The following is a 24,184-nucleotide window of genomic DNA, read 5'->3' on the forward strand; positions in this document are numbered from 1 at the left end:
CATAAAATTATATGTATTAATTTCATTTTTGTTTTATAGGTTGAATATGGATATCTATGATATATTGTTCTGCATGATGATATATTATTATTTCACTCGACATAGAAAACAAAGGAGACCAAGAAAAGGAGACCTTACTTCTGCTTTCACAGGGCATGCTTACACATTAGAGTTGTTGAGTGGTCTAGGAACACAATGCCATAATTTGATGCGCTTATCTCGGACTGCATATATTCGACTATGTGATCATTTTAGACAAAAGAATTAGTTAAAGGATAGTCGCTATATTACGGTTGAAGAAAAAATGGCAATATTTTTTATAGTCATTGGACATAATGAATGCTTTCGGGTGCTCAAACATGATTTTCAACACTCTTCTCAAACTATTCATAATTGTTTTCGTGAGGTATTAAATGGAATGATGGAATTTGCTAAAGAGATTATAGTGCCAACCTCATTTGATCTGAACCCAGATGTTCCAGGCAATCATAAAGCATTAAGAAGAATTTTTCAGGTAAATAAATATTCTTTATACTACTCCATTGATACGTTATATTTATATATCCATATTTTTATATTACCATTTTTTTTTTTGAAATAGGGAGCAGTTGGTGCACTGGATGGTGCACTTGTCCATGCACCTATTCCTAACGATCAACAAACCTGTTATAGAGGAAGAGGGAGAGGTGAATGCTATCAAAATGTCCTTGGAATATGTGATTTTAACATGATTTTTATCTTTGTTTGCGCTGGTTGGGAGGGAGTTGCACATGACTCAAGAATTCTAACAGAAGTTGCATTTGATCCGGACGCGGGCTTTCCCTTTCCTCTACCAAGTAATATTTTATATACTTATTTTAAAATATACAATTATTATTATTATTTAATATTTAAACTTATTGCATACAATTACAGATAAGTCTTATTTATGTGATGTTGCATATACAAACACAAGAGGGTTTATGACGCCATTTCGAAATACAAGATATTGGGCATCAGATTTTAATGGTCGTCGTCCTTTAACAAGACAAGAAAAGTTTAATCATGCACATGCACGACTCAGAAATGTTATTGAACGGGCATATGGAGTGTTAAAATCTAGATTTCCGATCCTAAAACAAATGGCTCCGTATCCTTTTTCCGTACAAAGAGATATAGTTATAGCTTGTTTTGCGGTCCATAATTTTATTAGGATGGAGAAAATTGATGACACTTTATTTGCTGAATATGACAATGCCGCAAGTTCAGACGATGAAGAAGAGGAAAATAGAAATGAATGTCAGTTGAATCGAGAACAACACTATAGACAACAGTGGGGGACTCAAGGAGTGCAATATATGAATAATCTTCGTGATCAAAACGCAAATCAGTTAGAAAGAACGTAGATTTCATTGCTAGTTCTTTTTTCCTATGTACTTGTGTCACGTTGTATTAAATTCATTTTGTATATTTTATGACATTTTTGTAATATTACATTTGGACTAGAGATCTAGAAGTAATATTGTTTCAGTTCAATCGTTGATCAAATCAATTAGTATTGAATAAACAAGTTTGAGGGTAAAATAGTAAAAATATCATCATTCAGATATTTATACATGATTGTTATCAAACAGTAATTTTCCTTCAGTAATTTTTTCATTCAGATAAAATTTTCATTCAGTATATTCAGGTAATTTAATGATTCAGTGTTTTTGATTCAGATTTATCAAACAGCCCCTTAGTCAAGATGATATGGATGACATAGATGAGAATCTAGCTTTTTTCAATCCAGAAGGTTTGCCAAGCTCAAATTCAAGAAGAATTTTGGAGCAACCAAGCCAAACAGAAATATTGTTGACAAGTCAAAATTTAAATATTTCAAGTGTTTCTTGAAGGGACATTTTGCAAGTGAATGCGGAAAGCCTGATTCTGAAAGAAAGAAGTTTGAGCCTGTGGATTACAAAAAGAAGTACTTTGAGTTGCTCAAACAAAAGGAAAGGGCCTTTCTTACTCAATAAAATGGTTGGGCTGCTGATAGATTGGATGAAGATGAGAATACAAGCCATGTAATTCTAGCCCTGATGGCCAAATCAGATGAAGTAGAAGTTAGTTCTTCAAGTAATCAAGTAATCACCACTAATCTAGCACATTTATCTAAAGCTGAGTGTAATGATGCTATAAATGTCATGTCTACTAAATTATATCATCTGCGTGTTACACTCAAATCTCTCAATAAAGAAAACACTAAAATTAAAGAAAACAATTTGTTTTAAGTGTGTTAGAAACTCAATTTGTTGAGTTTTAGAAACTGAAGATAGAGTGCGAGACTGCTAAAGATGAACTAACTGAATCCTCAAAGAAAGATGAGATTTTAAGAAAGCAACTTGAATGAGAACAGGAAGTAATTAAGGCATGAAAATCATCCAGAGATGTCCATGCTCAAATTACTAAAGTTCAAGGTATAAAATCCTTCTGTGATGAAGCCTGGAAAAAGAGCAAGGAGAAACTGAATTCTAACTTGGAGGAAGGACTCTCAACGGATGTGGATTCAACGGATAATGAAAGTTATCCATCGAATGATCAAATGAATAATCCATTGAAAGATAAGGAACAACATCTGTCGAGTGAAAGAAAACCTGTTAGAAAATCCCAGCTAGCTAAGTTAAATGAGAAATATGGATCAGTTTCCAAGAACTTTGTCCCGGGAGAAACAAGTCAAGTGAAAAAGAATAAGAGAGTCAATGTAGGGCATCTGTCAATCAAGCAACTGAATGACAGATTGGAGAAAATTGAGGTTAAAGCAGAATCAAAAAGGAAAAACAATAGAAATAGGAAAGTAAGAATTAAAAAACATAACAACTACGCACCTGATAAATATGCACCTAGAAAAACAAGTGTGAAGTGTGGTAGTGTTAATCATTTGTCTATTAATTTCAAACTTGATATGCCCGCACCCTTGACTGCACCTTCAATATTTCCTAACATGCCTACAATGCATGTGAATGTTATACCTGTATATAATTTGAATACATAATTTGCTAATATGCCATTTGCACAAAATCCTTACTATGCTGCATTTAGTATGCCTCAAATGCCATTTAGCATGCCTTACTGGAATAACATGTTTACATAGAATATGCCCTTTCATGTTAACCAGCATGTGCATGATAATTCTATAATGATGAATGGTTTTAAAGGTTCTACTCAAATGACTAAGGATGAATCTCAAATACCTAAAGTCAAATGAGGACAAACCTGAGAAAAAGGCTAACAAAAAAGAACCCAAGGAAACTTGGGTACCAAAATTAACTTGATCTGATTTTGTTGTGTACAGGGAAATAGAAAAAATCTTTGGTATCTGGATAGTGGGTGCTAAAGGCACATGACTGGAGATTCTACCCTGCTCACTCAGTTCAAGGAGAGAACTTGCCCAAGTATTACTTTTGGAGATGACATCAAAGGTTATACTGTGGGATATGGCTTGATTTCTAAATACAATGTCATCATTGAGGAAGTTGCCCTAGTGGATGGACTCAAGCATAATCTGTTGAGTATCAGCCAGCTTTGTGATAAGGGCAACTCAGTAACATTCAATGCTAAAACTTGTGTTGTGACCAACAATAAAAGCAACAAAGTGGTCCTCACTGAAGTGAGAAAAGGAAATGTGTATCTAGCTAACTTCAACTCATCAAATGCAGAATCTATTACTTGTCTCTTCAGTAAGGCAAGTCAAGAGGAAAGTTGGCTATGGCATAAGAAGATGTCCCATCTTAATTTCAAGACTCTGAATGAACTAGTCATGAAAGATTTGGTAAGAGGCATTCATCAAGTGGAATTCTCAAAGGATGGATTGTGTGATGCATGTCAAAATGGAAAACAGATCAAAGCATCATTCAAAAAGAAGCCTGATTCAATAATTGAAGAACCTTTACAACTACTGTATATGGATTTATTTGGACCTGTCAATGTATTGTCCATCTCTAAGAAAGATATTGCCTAGTAATTGTGGATGATTTCTCAAAGTTCTCTTGGACATATTTTCTAAAATCCAAAGATGAAGCTAGTGAAATCATCATCAATCACATAAGACAAGTTAACAATCATCCTGATTTCAAAGTTAGAAGAATCAGAAGTGACAATGGAACTGAGTTCAAGAATTCTGTAATGAGATTGTTTTGTGAAGAGAATGGGATCATGCATAAGTTTTCAGCAGCAAAAACCCCACAACATAATGGAGTTGTGGAAAGGAAGAACTGAGTGGTGGAAAGGAAGAACATAATAGAGATCACCCATTTGAGCTAATTGTTAGTGATGCATCTTTACAATAGCTTTCTCTCACAGAAAAAGCCTAAAAAGATAAAAGAAGCTCTGTTGGATCCTGATTGGGTTTTAGCTATGTAGGAGGAGCTAAACCAATTTGAAAGGAATAAAGTTTGGAAGCCGGTACGCAAGCCTAAAGGAAATAATCCTATTGACACCAAGTGGGTATTCAGAAACAAGATGGATGAAAATGGCATAGTAGTCAGAAAAAAAGCTAGATTGGTTGCTAAGGGCTACTGTCAACAAGAAGGAATAGATTTTGATGAGACATTTGCTCCTATTGCAAGACTTGAAGCCATCAGAATTTTTCTAGCCTATGCAGCCCATGCCAATTTCAAAGTCTATCAGATGGATGTTAAAAGTGCCTTTCTGAATGGAGATTTAGAGGAATAAGTCTATGTCAGTCAGACTCCTGGTTTTGAAGATCCCAATTTTCCAGAATATGTCTACTAAAATTTGAAAGCATTGTATGGACTGAAGCAAGCACCTAGAGCCTGGTATGACACTTTGTCAAAGTTTCTCTTAGAAAATCATTTCACAAGAGGTACTGTTGATAAAACTTTATTTTATAGAAATGTTAATGGCTCTAGTATACTTGTTCAAATTTATGTAGATGATATTATATTTGGCTCTACAGATGAGAAACTTTGCAAAAAGTTTTCCAATTGATGCAAAGTAAATATGAAATGAGCATGATGGGAGAACTGACTTATTTTCTTAGTTTAAAAGTTAAAAAAGTTAGTGATGGAATATTCATTAGTCAAACCAAATATATTTATGATCTTTTAAAGACGTTTGACTTAATGGATTGCACATCTGCAAAAACTCCCATGGCCACCGCAACTAAACTTGAGGTAAACACTACTAAAATGTATGTGGATATTTCAAGCTATAGAGGCATGGTTGGCTCACTTTTGTTTTTAACAGCCAGTAGATCATATATAATATTTGCTACTTGTCTTTGTGCTAGATTCCAGGCTGATCCTAGAGAATCTCATTTAGTAGCTACTAAGAGAATTTTCATATATCTCAAAGGAACACCAAAACTTGGCATTTGGTATCCTAGAGATTCTGGTTTTGATCTAACTTGTTATTCAGATGCAGATTATGCAGGTTGTAAAATTGACAGAAAAAGTACTACAGGAACCTGTCAATTTCTAGGAAATAAGCTAGTATCCTGGTTCAGTAAAAAGCAAAATTCAGTCTCTACTTCTACATCTTAGGCTGAATATATTGATGTCGGTAGTTGTTGTGCACAGATTTTATGGATGAAAAATCAGTTGTTGGACTATGGTCTATAGGTGAATAAGATTACTATTTTCTGTGATAACACAAGTGCTATTGTAATTACTGAAAATCCATTACAACATTCAAGGACCAAGCACATTGACATCAAGTACAACTTCATTAGAGAGCATTTTATGAATGGTACTGGAACTTCATTTTGTTCCAAGTGAGAAGCAACTTGCAGATATCTTTACCAAGCCACTTGATGAATCCACCTTTACTAGGTTGGTAAGTGAGTTAGGTAAGCATAATTACTCTTAATTTGTTTTGATGTATAAGCAAATTGAAATGCAGTCAGAATAAAAATTTGATGTTTTTTGTCAAAAATGAAATTTTGGCTAAGTCGGAATTTCCATCTCGATGGATGTTCATTATCCGTTGAAAATGAATATCCATTGAATTTCATTGTATCATCTATTAAAATATCAAATATTATTCTGGGTACTTTTAATCCTTATCCGTCGAATTGCTCTCAATCTTAGCCATTAATTCTAGGCATTATCCGTCGAATTTACTTACAGCCTGTAAGTATACTTCGATGGATAATCATTAGAATTTTGACAGTTTTGTTTATTTTTAAATGGCTATTTTGGGCTAATTGATTGGTTACTTTATTTTTGCTTTTACTTTTTAACCATTTATTTTTGAGAAAGTATAAAAGCCTATTTCATTTTCATTTCTACTTTTATCTTTCTCAAGCAATTTCTCTAACTCTCTTCGTCTTCAAAGCAAAAAACCCCTTTATGCAACTACTTTCAATCACAGCAGTGGCACCAGTAGTCAAAATCATGTCTCAAACTAGGTACCTCTATGAAAAGAACAACTTCGTAGCTTTGGTGAACAAGCAAATTCCTGCATCTAAAGACTATCACAAAATGATGGACTTCATTCAAAGCTGCAAACTGAGTTATGCAATGCTTAAGTCTCCAATCATCTACTGTGAGGTTGTTGAGGAGGTTTGGACTACTGATGTGTTCAACTCCAAAGATAAAACCATTACCTTCTCTCTCAAAGGTAAGGAACACTGCATAGGCTATGATGCTATTGAAAAATGCTTTAAATTGCCTGAAAATAACACTCTGGCTCCACAAACAGACACGGATGTGAGTAACATGCTTATCTCCATGGGTTACGCTCTTACTGCCACCAAGTTAGGTCAGGTTAGGAGAATAGGCTTTAGAAAAGAATAGAGCTTTCTATGTGATTCTTTTATTAAAGTGTTTTCTGGTAAAGTTAGCAATTTTGATGTTGTAACTTACTTACTTATTAACATGCTTTATATGCTTCTTAGTGATAAGTATTTTAATTTTAGCACCTCTGTGATGTATGAATTAGGGAGTAAATTAGGGGACATTAAGAAGAGGTCTAAGAACATATATTATGCTAGATTCTTTATGATGATAGCTAATTTTGTTTCCGAGAATCTCTCAATTGAGAACCTAACAAACAAGTTAGATTGTTGGGTCCAAGAGAGAAGAGTTATTGCTGATGTTAATAGGGCCAATCACCATAAGGAGGTTACCCTCATGTACATGCCAATTATGGAGCAGCCTCAGGTAAGTGAGTTAAACACTTATGTCCCTGCTACTTCTCCACCACAAATTTCTTTGCCATCAACTGTGGCTATGACATCTGTGACAGTGACCAAACAGGTGTCTACCCAAGCCATAAAATCAGGAATTTCCAAATCCAAGTCAAAGAAAACTCATTCTAGTTTCTCTCAAAAGAAACTAGTTTTAAAATCTACTAAAAAACAAGAGGGGGTGTGAAGGGAAGTGATCCTGGTGAGGGACAGGGTGAAAATCAAAGAAATCCTAAGAATAAGGAGGGAGAGGTGTGTGTAGCCAAGCCTAGACACACTGCAGTTTCCCAACAAACTGTAGTGCTTAATAAGGATTCTAGCTCTTTACTAGTTTCATCCTCCCCAAAGGATGTCACTATTGAAACAAGCTCTCAACGAAGAGCACAGGCCAAGAGGGTTGGGGACACAGACTCACCTCAAACTTACACAAGAAAAAGGAAATGTAAAACACTTGGGGATACACAGGGTGCATACACTGTGCAAATTGCAGTCAAAGACTCAGTTACATCACCTTATCAAAGTCAATTTAATGTGGCTCCTTTAAGTGTGGAGTCACAGCCAAAATCTCTTACAATAAAAGCACCTCACACACAAAACTCACCCACAAATTCTTTGGATGTGGATATGATTCATACATCAATTCCTGATTCTCCATCTTTAACTCTCATAGAGAAGCCAAAATCTCATGCAAGTGAGCATCATCTTCTGGATGATTTATTTGCTCACTTGCCATTTCTTTCTGATTCTACTGAAAAGTCTGTGCAAAATCTCAAATTAATCACTACAGATTCTACAGTAGTTTCCACTCCAAACTCTGTCATTTCTACTATCTCGATGGATATTTTTCATCTGTTGACTAGTGATTGTATCTCTATGGATGTGCTTGACAGAAATCATCCGTTGACACTCTCAACTACTACCTCGATGGATGTTTCTCATCCGTTGAATATCACTGTACCACTTGAAATTTCAACTATTATTACAAGTGCAGATGATTTAGTAGTTGTAAAATCACTTCGAGAATTGAGGGAAGGGAGTGAACAGAGTGAGAGGCTAAGTTGATCTCAGGAAAAAGGAGAGGAAATGAGTGAAAAACTGTAAGCTATTTCTTTCATCTTGGCAAAAGTGAGTGAGAGGAGTCTCACCTTAGAAGTTGAAGGTGAGGGTATGAGGGTGGGAAGCCAAGGGGAGCCCTTGATGCAAGAAAAGAGAGAAAATAAGAGAAAGGCAGGTACTGGAGAATGGGAAGAGCCCATTGTTAATGAGTTAAGGGATGTTAATGAGGCTGAAAAGAAACGGCTATTTCGGCAAGATTATCAAGCTGTCTTAGACTACGTTTCTTATACAGTTGAGTCATTTACTCACCATGTTCTAGATTATTAAGTTTTGGCTGAACAGGATAATATGGTTGTTGAGAAAATTCTCAACCTGGTGCACACAACAGCTTCCATGCAAAAGGCTAAGTATGCAATCACTGTCATGCCCTCCATAGCTGGTGATAATTTTGAATATCCAACAAGTGGTTCTGAAGACAATTTTGGAGATGAAGGTGAGGATGATGAAGGAGATTTCATGGACAAAGGGGAGAGGCATGCCCTAGCTCAAGCACAAACACTCCATCATGGATGTTTAGCAAAGACTGCAAAAAGCACCACTTTAAATCAACTCTCTTCAACATCATCCATCAGACTCAAACAACTCTTAAAGATATTGCAGATGCCAACACCAAGAGTCTTCTCCAAGCACACCTTGAGTCTCTTCACTTGCACAAAATCCAATTTCTCAAGCAAAATCAAGATGTGTCTGAGATCAGGACATAAATTGGACAAGTCAAGAAGGACATCAATAAAATATTGGAATACCTTCATCCTGACTCTACAATGAGATATGTATAGAGGCAACTCAGGAAGTAATCTGATCTCAGTATCAAGGTTGATTCTTTGGACACAAGGCTTAAAGTCCTAGAAACTTCTATCACCAAAATCCAACTCCATCAAGCTCAACAGAGTCTGCTTCTTCAAAAATTGGTGGTTGCACAAACCTCAACCTCCACTCAACTTGATGCTAACAAAAAGGGGGAGAAAGAATCTATCATTCCAGTTAGTCAAGGGGGTCATTTAATGAGGGGGAGAAAGTGCTCAACATTAATGTCAGCAATGTAATAGTTCCAGCAACTACCTTCACAAAGCCACCAATGCTAGACAATATTGACTTGATCAAGATAGCAACAGCTGAATTGAAGTTGAATGAAAAATGGAAGAAGCTTGATGAGAACATTGAAAAGAAGTTTGGTCCAATTGAGAAGCAAGACAAAGATGTGAAAAAATTCTCTCACTTCTCTCAATTGAGACCAATTTTAATCAATAAAATGAGCTTATGGAGTTGGAAAGGGGTCAACCCTCAACAATAAAATCCCCAAAGCCCAATGTGATTTTTCAACAAAAGAGAAACTATCCAAAGAAATCAAATAAAAATCCATTGGACCTAATCTATGAGAGTCCCAAGCCCGATGAGAAGAAGCTACTTGGTAGATCAATTGCCTATCTCAAGGATCCCATAGACTCAGTCTTAGAGAAAAGAATTTCTAAAATCTACAGGAATAGCAAATTGATCTGTGTGGTGGCTGGACATCCACAGTTTGCAGAAGCTAAGAAAGAATAAAAGGTGAGGCTCAAACAACAACAAAAGCAAGCTGCTTTAGATGCCAAGAACCAAGATAAGAAGCCTACAACTACAGAATTTGTAATGCCTACTGTGACAGTTGAGACTCTGATTGAAGAGAAGCAAAAAGAACCAAAGCAGATAAAGAAACTAAAATACAAATGCATACCAAAAAGGAAGATGGATTTTAATAAAGATAAGGAAGAATTCATGCCTACCCAATCTATTACTTCAAGTCAACCAACTATGCCCACAATGGAGCAGGCAGAGTTCAAGGTTTATTCTGACACAAACTTCCATGGTGAACCCATAATTCCCAAGGACGAACCTATAGATTGGGAAAGCCTACCCCTTCCTGATCTAAACATTCCAATCAAAACCAAGCCAAGGAAAACAAAGAAGAAAGCAATCAAAAAGTCCAAGCCTATCAAACTTCAATCCAAGGCCTTAGCCAAACCCAAACCAACTGTCAACAAGGGAGATCAACTCTTCATTTGTGACATCAAAGAATTTTCAGACATAAATCTCTATCTGGATGAGCTAGAAGAAGTAAGGGCTATTGATGCTTACAAGCATCTTTCAGAGAGATTGGTCTTCAGGTACAAGGGTGGAAAAGAGCTAACTTGGCCTCTTCACAAAATTCTCAATGAAGGTTATTCTGTTCTGGTGAAAATTTTCTCTTTAGATTCAACATTGTTGCCAAGAAGATGGTACTGAATAAAATGAGGAGATAAGGAATAGTTGGAGAGGACCAAATGCACTCCCAAGAGTCATAATAATTCCATACACAGGAAATAGAGTGCATTTGAGGCCTTACTGGTTGAGAGTTCAAGGATAAAAAATACACCTGAAAATTCTTCAGACTGGAAGATCAGCTAAAAATTTCAAGCAATGAAACTCTTATAGAGATGTAAGAAATGTTGGATCAGACAAATGAAGATGAATCTGAATTCTACAGGCAACTTCAACACCAGATTGAAGAAAAGAATGAGAAATTGGGAAAGAAGTTTATACAGTCAAGGAAATAAGCTAAATTTGCTCAGTCTAGAGGAGCACCTTGAAAATGGCTTGTGAGATTCTCTATAAACCTTCCTCTACATAATTTTCAATAAATTACAGCACTTCTTAATCTTATCTACTAGTAATCAGTCTATATTCATAGGGTGTTTTGTTATCATCAAGTTTCTCTTAATTTATGCCTACAATTCCAGTAGACATAAATTGGGGAAAATTGTTAGGAATATGTTCTGTACTTGATGATAAGTTAAACAAAACACCTTAGTAGATTTAATTTAGTGATTTTATAGCTTTCAACGGATGATCATTTTAACATCCGTTGAAAGAGTAGCTTATGCATTAATAAGTTTAGTAGCACTTTTCTGCATAATGTAATGCCTTAGAGAACTAGATGTTGAGCAAGATTGAAGTTGTATGTATAACTCAACAATACTGGTTTGGATAACCCAACATAGAACAAGGACTTTGAAATAATCTATGTTCCACTAGAATCAGTAAAGATTATTTATTGGGCATATACATAAAGATTTTGGTAGATGCAGTGAAGAAGACGTCAACAGTGATCCGTATGAAGTTCATTAATATGTTCAAGCATCGGAGGAATAAGATTGGAGTCATTCGAAGCACTTATCAGGATCAGTGTGAAGACCTCAAGGATTCCTAATGAAGTTTGTTATGTTTGGTAGAAGACTTAACAGTGGTTTGTACGGGTATAATACGAAGGCCTGAGAGCGGAACTAGTCGTCTGTGAACCAGACCCTTGCACTAGACGTCAGTGATCCGTGAAAGGAAATGGAGTATTGTTTTTAGAAATGTTGTTAAGTGGTTTTTGTACTCGAGAAGACTGGAAATATTTTAAGGTACAAAATCCCGGATATTGGAATACTTGAAGATACAAAGGAGTACAGCTCGAGGATTTACAGAATTTATTTTAATCAATGGCTGAATTTTTATTAAATGAATAAATGAGAATCAATTCATTTATTTATTTAATTTAACATCAACATTTGATTTTGAAAAAATAAATTAATATTTGATTTTATAATTAAATAAATAAATGAAAATCTAATTCATTTATTTATTTATTTATTATTCAAATGTTTTATTTATTTCTTTTGCCAGCCAGATTACAACCTTGCATGCATGCGTACGTGAGGAAAAGAAGTAGTATGGTAGCCTGTCTTTGTTCAGAATTAAAAACGAATTGACAAAGGATCACAGGAATAATTATATATCAAATGGAAGGTTCACTTGGCTGATTATCAAACAAAAGAAATGAATCAAGAATTGGCAGGGTCGTTTCTTGGGACCCTGGTGGAAATCAAAGCAAAAGAACACACAAATAAATCTCAAACAAATAATCAAATGGCAGGTACATTTGTGTCTTATTTTGTGGTCATGCCACTCGCGTGTGGGTTCAACTCCCTACCTTTCCTTGATTGTTTCTTCCGCGTAGCACATCAACATCCCTCATTGCTGTGCTTGTTTTGTTCGAATTGAAAGGAAAAGAAACAATAAGCATTTGTTCTACTACAACTGAGGTCGCAGGTTGAGTGAGACTTAGAAATATTTGCAAGCCTCTACTACTACTCCGTTTTGGTTTCAAGTTGCAGCTTAGTAAGATAATAAATTGTCTAAGGCATACACTCAGACCGCAGGTTGGATATGTATAGTCGCAGGTTAATCAAATAATCAAAAGAACGTCAAGTCTACTACTACAACATCCAAGTCGCAGGTTATTCCCTCCGTCCCAATAGATTCTATACGTTCACTATTTACACGCAATTTGAGGTTTCCATAAGGTATAGTTTCATAATATTTTTTTAAATTTTTTTTTGAATAAAAGTTTAAACATAAAACTTTTATTCAGAAAAAAAAATTCAAAAAAATATTATGGAGTTATGCTTTAAAGGAGCATTGAAAAGCGTGCCAAAAAGTAATATATAGAATTTAATGGGATAGAGGGAGTAACAAATACAATAAATAAACTAAGTGCTGCACTGGAAGAAATAGGGTCGCAGGTTGGTATATATTCCAAGGTCGCAACTTAGATGTCAAGATAAGTAGTAAGGTCGCGGGTTAGAAAATATTCAACTCGCGGGATACAATTTTTGCAAGCTGTCAATTCAAAATGCATGGACATAAATCAGCCACGTAGTCTCCTTCTCTCCCAGCCTACAAATCTATATAATCAATTGCAGCAAATTAGATCTATATCTCTCCATGTTTACAAAGTGCGAAACTCTTGAAAAATTATCTTAGCACACTTTGAAAGCTTGATTTGACAAGTGGAGGTCATGTCCAATTTGTTCCACACCATGTAAAGTCTTACAAACTTGTAACACTCATTATTTAAAGCTCTCTTGATTGTATTCAATACCTTTTGATAGGAGCTTTTAATTTTTAGAGTGATAAAAAGAACTCTAGATTTATAGCTTATTGCTTTGGTTCTTTTTATATTTGTTGCTTCGGATCTTTGTATTCGAAGTTGTAAGCAAACCTCCGGGTATTTATACTTTTGAATAAAAAAAATATTTACCCAGAATCTTTTTGTGTGTTTATTTCATTTTAGTTTTGATATTCCACTGCAATTAATTTTAGAAAACGAAGAACATACATTCACCCCCCCTCTGTATGTACCTTTTGGACCTAACACTAGATATTGTAGAATGTTTTAAGTCATGTTGACTATTAAATTGATATGCAAGATTGGTTGGCCAACTGTAAAAATTAGATTCCTTGTAATCTTGTATAAGTGAAATAGAGTTAACTGTTATAAAGATGCTCTCAACGGATGTTCCACAAGGTTTTAACGGATGATCAACTAAAGTTTCAATGGATGTTCAAGCAGACTCTCAACGGATGATCCAACAAAGTTTCAATGGATGATCCCACAGAGTTTCAACGGATGATCAAATTCAAAAGCAGTTGATAGTGACTTGACAGTCACATGACAGTCACATGCGTTGATTGTATGCAAATGAAATGTGGCGACCTATTTACAGGTTTTAGAGAACAAATAAACATTTCCATTTTCATGCTAAACTGAAGATATTCAAAAATGCTAGATAGAGAAATGAAGAAGCATGAAATTAGATTAGAAATATTTTATCTTATTTGTTTGTCTTTTTATCATGTAACTTGGTGATATATAAACAAAGGGTAGCAAGTAGAACAGTGATTGCAAGTAAGCCATTACCAGAGGAATAGATAAAGTTGTATCTGTAAAGGAATTTCTTTCTTTGTGAGTTCAACTTGTAAGCAGCTGTGTGCAAAATATTGCATCACGGAGTTCTCATATTTATATATATCTCTGGTGGAAAAGTTCAATCCACCAGAAAGTTTTTAAATACTCGTATTTGATTACTTGGTGTTTGATTTCTTCAATACTTTCATTCCGCACTTTAGCTAAATTAAACACAGTTATATATTCAAAGAAGAACAGTTCTTAAAATCCAAACCGTAGTCAGAATTACATTCAGCCCCCCTTCTGTAATTCTTTGCTAAACTGTTTGGGAATAAGAAAAAGCATACCGTAATTTAACAATTTTTAACATTTTAGATTTCGCTAACCCTCTTTAGGGTTTTATAAATATTAGAAAAAAATGTTACAACAATTTAGGATTTAGGGTTTACGGGCCTAAACCCTAGAGTCTAAACCCTAATTTAATCAGGGGTATGCCCTAAACCCTATGAACCAAAATAGTAAATTTTAAATTAAACAATTTTAAAATTAGGGGTGTAGTTTAATTAAATAATTTATAATATTTTACAGTTCACCAATCCCCTTTTGGCTTTTAGAAATAATTTAGAATATTTTTTTATTATTATAGAGTTTAACAAATTTTTATTTGGATCTAAAATATTTTTTTTTAAAACAATGTGTAAAACACTAGATGAAATAGTTTTGTGGGGGCAAAACGCCAGATGATGTAGTGTTTTGGTGTCAAAATAGTGCACTATCTCATGTTAACATGGAAAAGGAAAAAGAAAAAAAATTAAAAAGTATTAACACAACTTGATCTCCCATTATGGCAAAAATAAAAGAAAAAAATGGTTCAAATGAATATGTATTAACATGTGTCATCTTTACTCCTCCCTTATATTTATATTGTATTAAGTATTAACGATATAAATATAATTTTGTTAGTGTAATATTTCTAAAGCTTCTTTTGTTTTTTGAAAGAAAAGCCTTTTTTCTTTTTAAAAATTTAATTGATTAAATTTATTTTATTATCACCATGTAACGTGTATATACTTTAAAATATTAAATATGAAATGTTTGTTTTATTATAAAATGTAATAATAATTTATATTCGAGTAATTAATTAAATTAAATTTGGTGAAACACTACAAAAACAAATGATAAAGTTTAATGTAAAAAAATTGGAATTTTTTTCATTCAGAATTTTTAATACAATATATCAAACAGATATAACTGATTCAGTTCAGATTAGCTATTCATTCAAAATTATAATGGTTCAGAATATATTGTTCAGATTAACAAATGAGACTTAATTCGTCTAAAACAAAATTAGCTACTCAAACTAGAATTTGTTAAGATATATATGCACCATAGGAAAATTTTGATTTTTTGAAAATATTATCAAAAGCTTTACATATGGTTTTTTTTACATGTGGGATTTGGAGGTCACGTTATCAAATATATACTCCCTCCGTGTAAGTCATATGTCATAGCCTATTTGTATATTCGAGGATTCAACTCAACTCAAATAAGAATGTAATAAGTAAATAGTGGATCGACCGTCAGAGAGATCTCGCAAAGTAATATCTGTCAAAGGATTCAGAAACAAGGTTCATCTACAGACTTGAGGAGGTAATTCACTGGAAGAAGTTCAAGAAGTTGATCATGCCTTAGTGATATAAATCAAGATCGTGGATTTAATCAAGTGACAGAGATCTCGTCAGAGTATCATTAATTACAAGGATTTAATCTGAAGAAAATTAGAGTATCAAAGTCAACGCATGAAGAAACGTCACGGAAGTTAGTCACTCATGAACCAGACAGTACATCGAGTGTCAACGTTGAAGTGGCGGAATTGATTCATAAGTCTCAGTGATTTTCAGAAGATTGTCAGAAGAATGGATGCTGCTCAGGGTTAGTATTAATTCTCTATTAACTAATTAAGTCATATAATTTAATTAAGAAAATAAATTATATCTGCAAAGATTAATTTATTGATTAATTGAATTAAATTGATTAATTAATTTAGAATTAATATTGAGGATTTACAAGATTTTAATTGGTTTAAAATCTGCTTAAATTCAAAACAAGACAATTCATTTGAACTAGTATGACAATCGGTATGACAATTGATAGTCATACCGAAAGTCATGCCAATACATTTAATTGTCTTATTAGAATTTCTATTTAGATTAAAATCTGTTATTAATTCAGCAAGACAATTTATTTGAACTAATATGACAATCGGTATGACAATCAATAGTCATACCGAAAGTCTTGCTAGTTCATTTTGATTGTCTTGCTAGTTGTAAATATTGTCATACCGAAAGTCTTGCTGGCCAAAGGATTGTCATTCCAATTCAATTAATTCGGCTGTTGATAAATAGAAGCAGAATTCATTCAACTCAATCTTATCTCAATCATACAGAACACATTCAAGTACAAAGAAAAGAAAGCAGCCGCCTTGAAACATTTTATTTTCTTCTCTGCTTACATCAAGATCAAAATTCTAGTTTGTTAATGTTAAATCCAAACCACTAGAATTATTTATCTTGTTCTTGTGTAACAATCTAGCGGATCAAAATCCCTAGAACTTAATCTCAAATCGCGTTTAGCATTTGATTCTAATTATTGCAAAAATAGAAAAAGTTCATGTCAAATTTATTCTAGATTTGTGATAATTGATTTGAGATTAATACCTTGTAATCGTTACAGTTGTTGTAACACCTTTCAAGTTTAATAATATTTTTATTTAACTTGAATTTTGTTTCACATTTTTTATTCCGCATTTATTCGATTATTTGGTACTGTTTGTATTCAACCCCCCTTCTACAAACACATTGGGACCTAACAATTGGTATCAGAGCCTTCTGATTAACGAACAAATCAAGATCCTAGACTTTTGTGATTTTTCAACTCCTTGAATTTTTATTTATTCAAAAATTCATAATGACTTCACATAAAGTTGGAACCGTTAAAATTCCACAATTTGATAAAGAGAATTATATCATGTGGAAGAAGAAGATGCTATTATTTTTACAAGTTGCAAATCCCAAATATTCAAACTTGTTAAAGAAGGGTATAAAAACTCCGACGGTTATTGAACCGGAGGTAATAATAGATGGTGTGGTGACTACTAAAGCTAGAACCTATCCAAAAGAGCCCGAAGATTTTACTCCTGCTGAGAAGGAAGAAGCCTCCTTGGATGCCAGCCTTCAATTAATATTAATTGATTCCCTTGATCCCTTGATGAACAGACATGTGATGAACTGTAAAAATTCCAAACACATGTGGGAAACTATTGAGGTGATTAATGAAGGCACAGAGGAAGTTAGGGAGAACAAGTTGGAAATCCTAACCTTTGAATATGAACATTTCAAATCAAATCCAGGAGAAGGAATTACTGAAGTGTTTGAGAGGTACAATGCGTTGATCAACAACCTGAACATCAATGGAAAGTATTATTCAATCAGGGAGGTCAACAAAAAGTTCCTTTTAACACTGCCAGCTCATCTTGAACATAGAATCACTGCCATTAGAGAAGCTAGAGATCTGAGTGAGATTTCTTTGGACAAGCTCTATGGAGTGTTAAAAACCTATGAGTTGGAGCAGATTCAACAGAAGGAAGTCTACGGGAAGGATAGAATGGTCAGCACATCTACTGCACTTGTAGCTGAAGGTCAACAACAACAACAATCTCAACAGTTAGAAAGAATGGTACAGTTTTCCAAGGGTGAGGAAAATGAGTTAGTAGCAGAATATGATCCTCCTACTACAAATCAATCAAGTGATGATTTTTATTCCTTGGAAGAGCTGGATAAATTGGAAGATGAATCAATGGCCCAAATTGTCAAGAGATTCTCCCATGTCAGATTCAGGAGGAATCCCAAGCTTAAGTACAAGTCCAACTACAACAAATTCCAGAAAGGTGGATCTTCATCCTCTAACACCAGCAGTGGTGGGTACAAAACAGGGATGGTTGATCGAAGCACCATTAGATGCTATAACTGCAATGAGTTGGGACACTTTGCCACAGAATGTAGGAAGCCAAAGCAAGTAAGAAAGAACTCTGAAAGGGCTTATCTGGCAAAGGGAAGAAGCTGGGATGATACTGACAGTGAAGATGAAGATGAAGGAAATCTTGCTCTTATGGCTAGTGATGGAAAAGCTTCATCGTCAAGAATAGAGGTAAAACTTTCTGATGCTGAAATGGTTTATCATCTAAGAGGTAACTTAGATTGTGCACGTCGTGATAATGAACTGTTAAGTTTACAGATCACAGACCTTGAGAAAGAGGTCAATGAATTAAGACTTGTGCACATTAATCAAGACAAATTAAAAGAACAGGTATCTTTTCTAGAGAATAGAGTTGACTGTTATAGAAAACTCGAAACTATTCTCAAAGACAAGATCACCGGTCTTGAGACTAAGGTTAGAGCCTACTTCAATTCTTGTTCGAAGGCTAAAGAGTTCTACAGTAAGCAAGCTGTTAATCAAACATCTGGAATAGGTTATGATTACAATGCTGCTATTGGAGAATTAGGCATAAACTCCCCTCCTCATGTCTGTGCTAAAGGGAGGGAAGTACTACATGTGCTTAAGGGTGTTGATGAACCCCTCTATAAAGCATCAATTGCTGAACCATTTGATGCGACCTCTTCTGTTATTCAAGAAGAAATACGTGCTGAAGATCTTGCTAATGAGAAGGTTGTTTCCAAGTCAAGTGTGTCGAAAGTTCCAGTCAAAGTTGTGAAAGCAACTGAGACTAACTCAGACACACATGAGTTGGATAATAAAAATGCCATGTCTACCATGCATAAATTGCCTGCTGTTAATCACTCTCATAAAGCATGTGGTGTTTCTAATTGTATGTCTTGTGCTTTTAATATGATGTATGCTTATTTTAATGGCAAGCATGTGTCTAATGATAAGACTACTCCTCGTCAGCATGTGAATAACAAGAAGCATGATAGGTCTAAGACTGCTAGTCCTTCTAAGGCTAGAAAGGAGACATTTGTGCCTAAGCTTAAACAGAAATTTGTTAAGGCTGTTTACAAGGTCAAATGTTCAGTCATTGAGAAAGTTGAGACAATTAAAATTAAAAATTTTGTTTTGCCTGACAAAGGACAATTCTACAAGTATGCCGGGCCCAACCAAGTTTGGGTTTCGAAGAAGGTCTAATCCATTTGAAGTGCAGGGCAGTATACAGGTGTAACCGGTAGTGTGGATTCTTGACAGTGGATCATCAAGACATATGACCGGAGATAGAGCCCTGCTATCAAATGAGGATTGAGAAAGCTGCCCCCCTGGTTACCTTTGGAGATAACAGCAAAGGTTTATCCGAGGAATATGGCTGTGTACAAGCTGGGAATGTTATCATTGTAATTTTGTATATTGTGCTAGGTTATTATCAGGAAGCAGTATCTAACATATAGCACTAGTGACGAGACTTGAGAATATTACGACATATCAGGCACCTGATGCACATTACACTTGGAATTGGACTCTAGTAAGATGTGTACAAGTGTACTCCTGGTTGGTGAGTCAAAAGAGGAAGTCAATGCACCACATTTCATGGACTTTGCAGCTGCAGATCTATTGGACTATGCAATCTCTTCTTCACAGTCTCACTTCAGGTTGGTATGAACTAGTATACTGCTCAAGCAATCGTCAAGGACATGGTATGACACTCTAACTGCAGTTACAGTTTTATATGAATAAGTAGAGTCGTCATATTTATAACTATCTTATCACTAGGCACAACCATATTGTTTTATATGTGCAGTGGTATATTGTTAATGCAATATAACAATTAGTATCTAAAGTACTTGACAAGTATCGATCAATGATATGTTGTTAACATTATGTTGCAGATATTTGTAAGCTTTTGATATGAATGAGAATTACTTAGACTTTACCCTAAGTGATCAATATTTTATCAAAAACTCATTCATATTGAAAAACAAAATCAAACTTCTTTCTACATTAGTGATTTCTTATTTCATGTAAAATCATTTGAAATCACTATTGTAAATCATTTTCTCTCTATTACCATATGTTCTGTGTTACAGGTTCAGTCTCCAATGACTTTCTTTCATTGACAGTCATGAGGTTGAAAACCCACAACGTCTATCCCAGACTGTAAAGACAAACACAAAAACAGAACCAACCAACACTCTCTTACCACTAAATGTAGTATGAATGAGCATGAGGGAGATAGTGCCTTAGTGCACCACATAAGGAAGGTTCTGTAGTCAACCCAGTAGCTCTGTCTCCTACATAGATGAGTAGTATTTAAACCGAGACAACTGCTAGCCCCCATACATCTTCTCAAAAAGATGTAATGGCTGAAAAGGCACAAAAACTGTTACTAGATTCATTCTCTCAACAGGGTGAGTCTATTGAATTTTGCCTGTCGGCCAAGGTATCCGATGTAGTGTCACCACTTCAAACATAATCAATTCTTGATGCACAAGGAGAGGTTACACACACAAAGGATGAGTTGACGGAAACAAGAGTTTCGACCATTTTAAGGTCAGATTCGATTGTTCAAGGTTCGTTAGTGGACCAATTGCCTTTACAGGTGTTAGGAGAGGATACTGATCCAAAAGCCATATGTCAGTGGTCAGTGTCTACCTCCCCAGGCTTAAATCCCCTGGATGCATCTGCGGATAGTGGATCTGACATAGGTGCAGATCGGCAACTTGTTGACAATGATTCAGATATTACCTGATAAGTCACAAGGAAATGTCTTCACAGACATTAGAAGGGAACTTTGATCTTTATGCTAAATTCGTTGGATCATTGTTTACCTTCCCAGAATTCAAATCTGGAACCCTAAAAGGGAAACTAGCAACTTGTAGATTATGACTCAGATTCATCTGACGAGTTTAACAAGGATGGGGATTTGCGAACTCCCATTGCCCCACCTGTGACCTCCTTAAAGATGGCTAAGGTGATTTTCCTTGCAGGTACAGCTGGAATATGGAGCTATGAGAAGAGTGATACACTTGTGAGAATGAGTGTAAACACGAGTGGAGAGAAGAGTGAAATTCATGTGAGGTACACTAAACAGAATCACACACTCACAGTGAGGAAGAAAGAGAAACTACTTGTTATTTCTTTTCCAACCAAGTGAAATATGAGAACTCCTTCAGACGACGACATACATTCCTTCTTTAAGGGGGAGATAAAAGCTTAAGTAATAGTTTGGAGGATTCCTCAACTAAGGGGGAGAAATAGCAGGGAGGAAGAAAAAGATCCTAAAAATGTACACTACACCACACCATTGTTGTTTCTAACTACGGATCCTATTGTACGGGAGAGGTGGTAAACACAAGGTGATTTCCTAGTAAGGGAAGAAGCAGTTAGGGGAGTACCATTGGTTTTTATCTGCGGATCCTATTGTACGGGAGAGGTGGTAAAACGAAGGTGATATTCTTTAATCAGTTGATTCTCATAGGGGGAGAAGCAAGAGATATGGGTTTCTCAACAGGAAATGTGGTTGTACAAATGAAGATGGAACTACTTGAAGATATGTTCAGTCTAGAGGAACATCTACTTGAAATCTGGAAAATGTTAAATCTCATCCAGAACTTTTCTGCTATTTACTTTGCATGTATGTTTATATCTTTTTCTTATTTGTTAGTTGAGTTATCCTCTAGGTATTTGTGTGTTATTGTCTAACAAACAAATAGGGGGAGATTGTAAGTCATATGTCATAGCCTATTTGTATATTCGAGGATTCAACTCAACTCAAATAAGAATGTAATAAGTAAATAGTGGATCGACCGTCAGAGAGATCTCGCAAAGTAATATCTGTCAAAGGATTCAGAAACAAGGTTCATCTACAGACTTGAGGAGGTAATTCACTGGAAGAAGTTCAAGAAGTTGATCATGCCTCAGTGATATAAATCAAGATCGTGGATTTAATCAAGTGACAGAGATCTCGTCAGAGTATCATTAATTACAAGGATTTAATCTGAAGAAAATCAGAGTATCAAAGTCAACACATGAAGAAACGTCACGGAAGTTAGTCACTCATGAACTAGACAGTACATCGAGTGTCAACGTTGAAGTGGCGGAATTGATTCATAAGTCTCAGTGATTTTCAGAAGATTGTCAGAAGAATGGATGCTGCTCAGGGTTAGTATTAATTCTCTATTAACTAATTAAGTCATATAATTTAATTAAGAAAATAAATTATATCTGCAAAGATTAATTTATTGATTAGTTGAATTAAATTGATTAATTAATTTAGAATTAATATTGAGGATTTACAAGATTTTAATTGGTTTAAAATCTGCTTAAATTCAAAACAAGACAATTCATTTGAACTAGTATGACAATCGGTATGACAATTGATAGTCATACCGAAAGTCATGCCAATACATTTAATTGTCTTATTAGAATTTCTGTTTAGATTAAAATCTGTTATTAATTCAGCAAGACAATTTATTTGAACTAATATGACAATCGGTATGACAATCAATAGTCATACCGAAAGTCTTGCTAGTTCATTTTGATTGTCTTGCTAGTTGTAAATATTGTCATACCGAAAGTCTTGCTGGCCAAAGGATTGTCATTCCAATTCAATTAATTCGGCTGTTGATAAATAGAAGCAGAATTCATTCAACTCAATCTTATCTCAATCATACAGAACACATTCAAGAACAAAGAAAAGAAAGCAGCCGCCTTGAAACATTTTATTTTCTTCTCTGCTTACATCAAGATCAAAATTCTAGTTTGTTAATGTTAAATCCAAACCACTAGAATTATTTATCTTGTTCTTGTGTAACAATCTAGCGGATCAAAATCCCTAGAACTTAATCTCAAATCGCGTTTAGCATTTGATTTTAATTATTGCAAAAATAGAAAAAGTTCATGTCGAATTTATTCTAGATTTGTGATAATTGATTTGAGATTAATACCTTGTAATCGATACAGTTGTTGTAACACCTTTCAAGTTTAATAATATTTTTATTTAACTTGAATTTTGTTTCACATTTTTTATTCCGCATTTATTCGATTATTTGGTACTGTTTGTATTCAACCCCCCTTCTACAAACACATTGGGACCTAACACTCCGTCTCCCTGGATTCTTTATATTGAGGAACGGGGGATTGACACGTATTTTAAGGCTCTCGTAAAGTATGGTTCCCTAAATAATTTTAAATATTTTTTAAATAAAAATATAATATTTAAACTTTTATACAGAAAAAAAATCTAAAAATAAATTATTTAACTATACTTTATAATACCTTAAAATACGTGTCAAACGAACAAAAATATGTAAAAATTCTCAGAGGGACGGATTATGAAACCATTATGAAACCATTATGAAACCATAGGCAGCCTTTGAACTGGTGCATGCCATGCGTCTGTAATATGGCCATTAGGATCCAGGGGCCCAAAATATTATAGCATAAAATGTGTATATATACGTTACAATCTATTTCTTAATATATATATTTAAAAATTCTGAAACGAAACCCATAAATTCAAAATATAAATCAAATTTTCTTATTTATTTGGATTGATGAGAAATCCATGTAACTTTGATTTTGTTCATTGTTTAGTTCTCTTTCGTATAACTTTGACTTTGTTTATTATTTAGTTCTTGGATACAAGTTTACTTTAGATTATTCTGTTAATATTTAATATTCTCATATTTTTCTCAACTTATGTTATATTTTAAACATGTACATAATGTATTAGTTTAGATTTTATAATTTTCGTTAATTTTCAAATAAAAAAATTTATTTTATTTTTTTAACAAACATAAATATATTTGATGTAAACTTAAAGTATAAGGATGAGCTGCCTCCTAGCATATTACTTTGTGTTAACTTCCAAACTCTTTAAATATTAGTAAATTTTTTTGAAAAAGTTTTGTTTCACGTTTTAATGTACGGTCCCAAAAATTCTTCGAACTGGGCTTGGAAGAATTCAGGATTGGTGCAGTGTCTCAGATCTCTCGGAATGTTCACCACTTACGATGTCAAGAAGTCCAATGAAAAGTTGAAGATACATAGCCGCTTTGGGAAATCTGAAATAAGTAACTTACAACTTAAAATGAATAAGTGAATCATAAGTCATAAGGAGAAAAATATTTATAAGTTAAATAAGTGTA

The 24,184-nt window shown here is 34.4% G+C and overlaps 1 protein-coding gene across 1 annotated transcript; it reads left to right on the plus strand.

Annotated features, from left to right (window-relative positions):
• The first annotated feature begins 304 nt into the window (after nucleotides 1-304).
• On the plus strand, nucleotides 305-1,385 carry LOC141665545 (uncharacterized). Its single transcript, XM_074471528.1, has 3 exons — nucleotides 305-514; nucleotides 602-686; nucleotides 916-1,385. Exons 1-3 carry the CDS (start codon nucleotides 305-307, stop codon nucleotides 1,383-1,385), a joined length of 765 nt encoding a protein of 254 aa, XP_074327629.1.
• Nucleotides 1,386-24,184: the final 22,799 nt, after the last annotated feature.

The sequence above is a fragment of the Apium graveolens genome, chromosome 6 (assembly GCF_009905375.1).
Source record: "Apium graveolens cultivar Ventura chromosome 6, ASM990537v1, whole genome shotgun sequence".
In the NCBI taxonomy this organism is placed as follows: Eukaryota; Viridiplantae; Streptophyta; class Magnoliopsida; order Apiales; family Apiaceae; genus Apium; species Apium graveolens.

Coding starts and splice junctions, on each gene's coding strand:
- LOC141665545 (XM_074471528.1), top strand. CDS start 305: ATGGCAATATTTTTTATAGTCATTGGACATAATGAATGCTTTCGGGTG. Junction 515..601: donor CATTAAGAAGAATTTTTCAG/GTAAATAAATAT, acceptor TTTTTGAAATAG/GGAGCAGTTGGTGCACTGGA. Junction 687..915: donor TTATAGAGGAAGAGGGAGAG/GTGAATGCTATC, acceptor ATACAATTACAG/ATAAGTCTTATTTATGTGAT.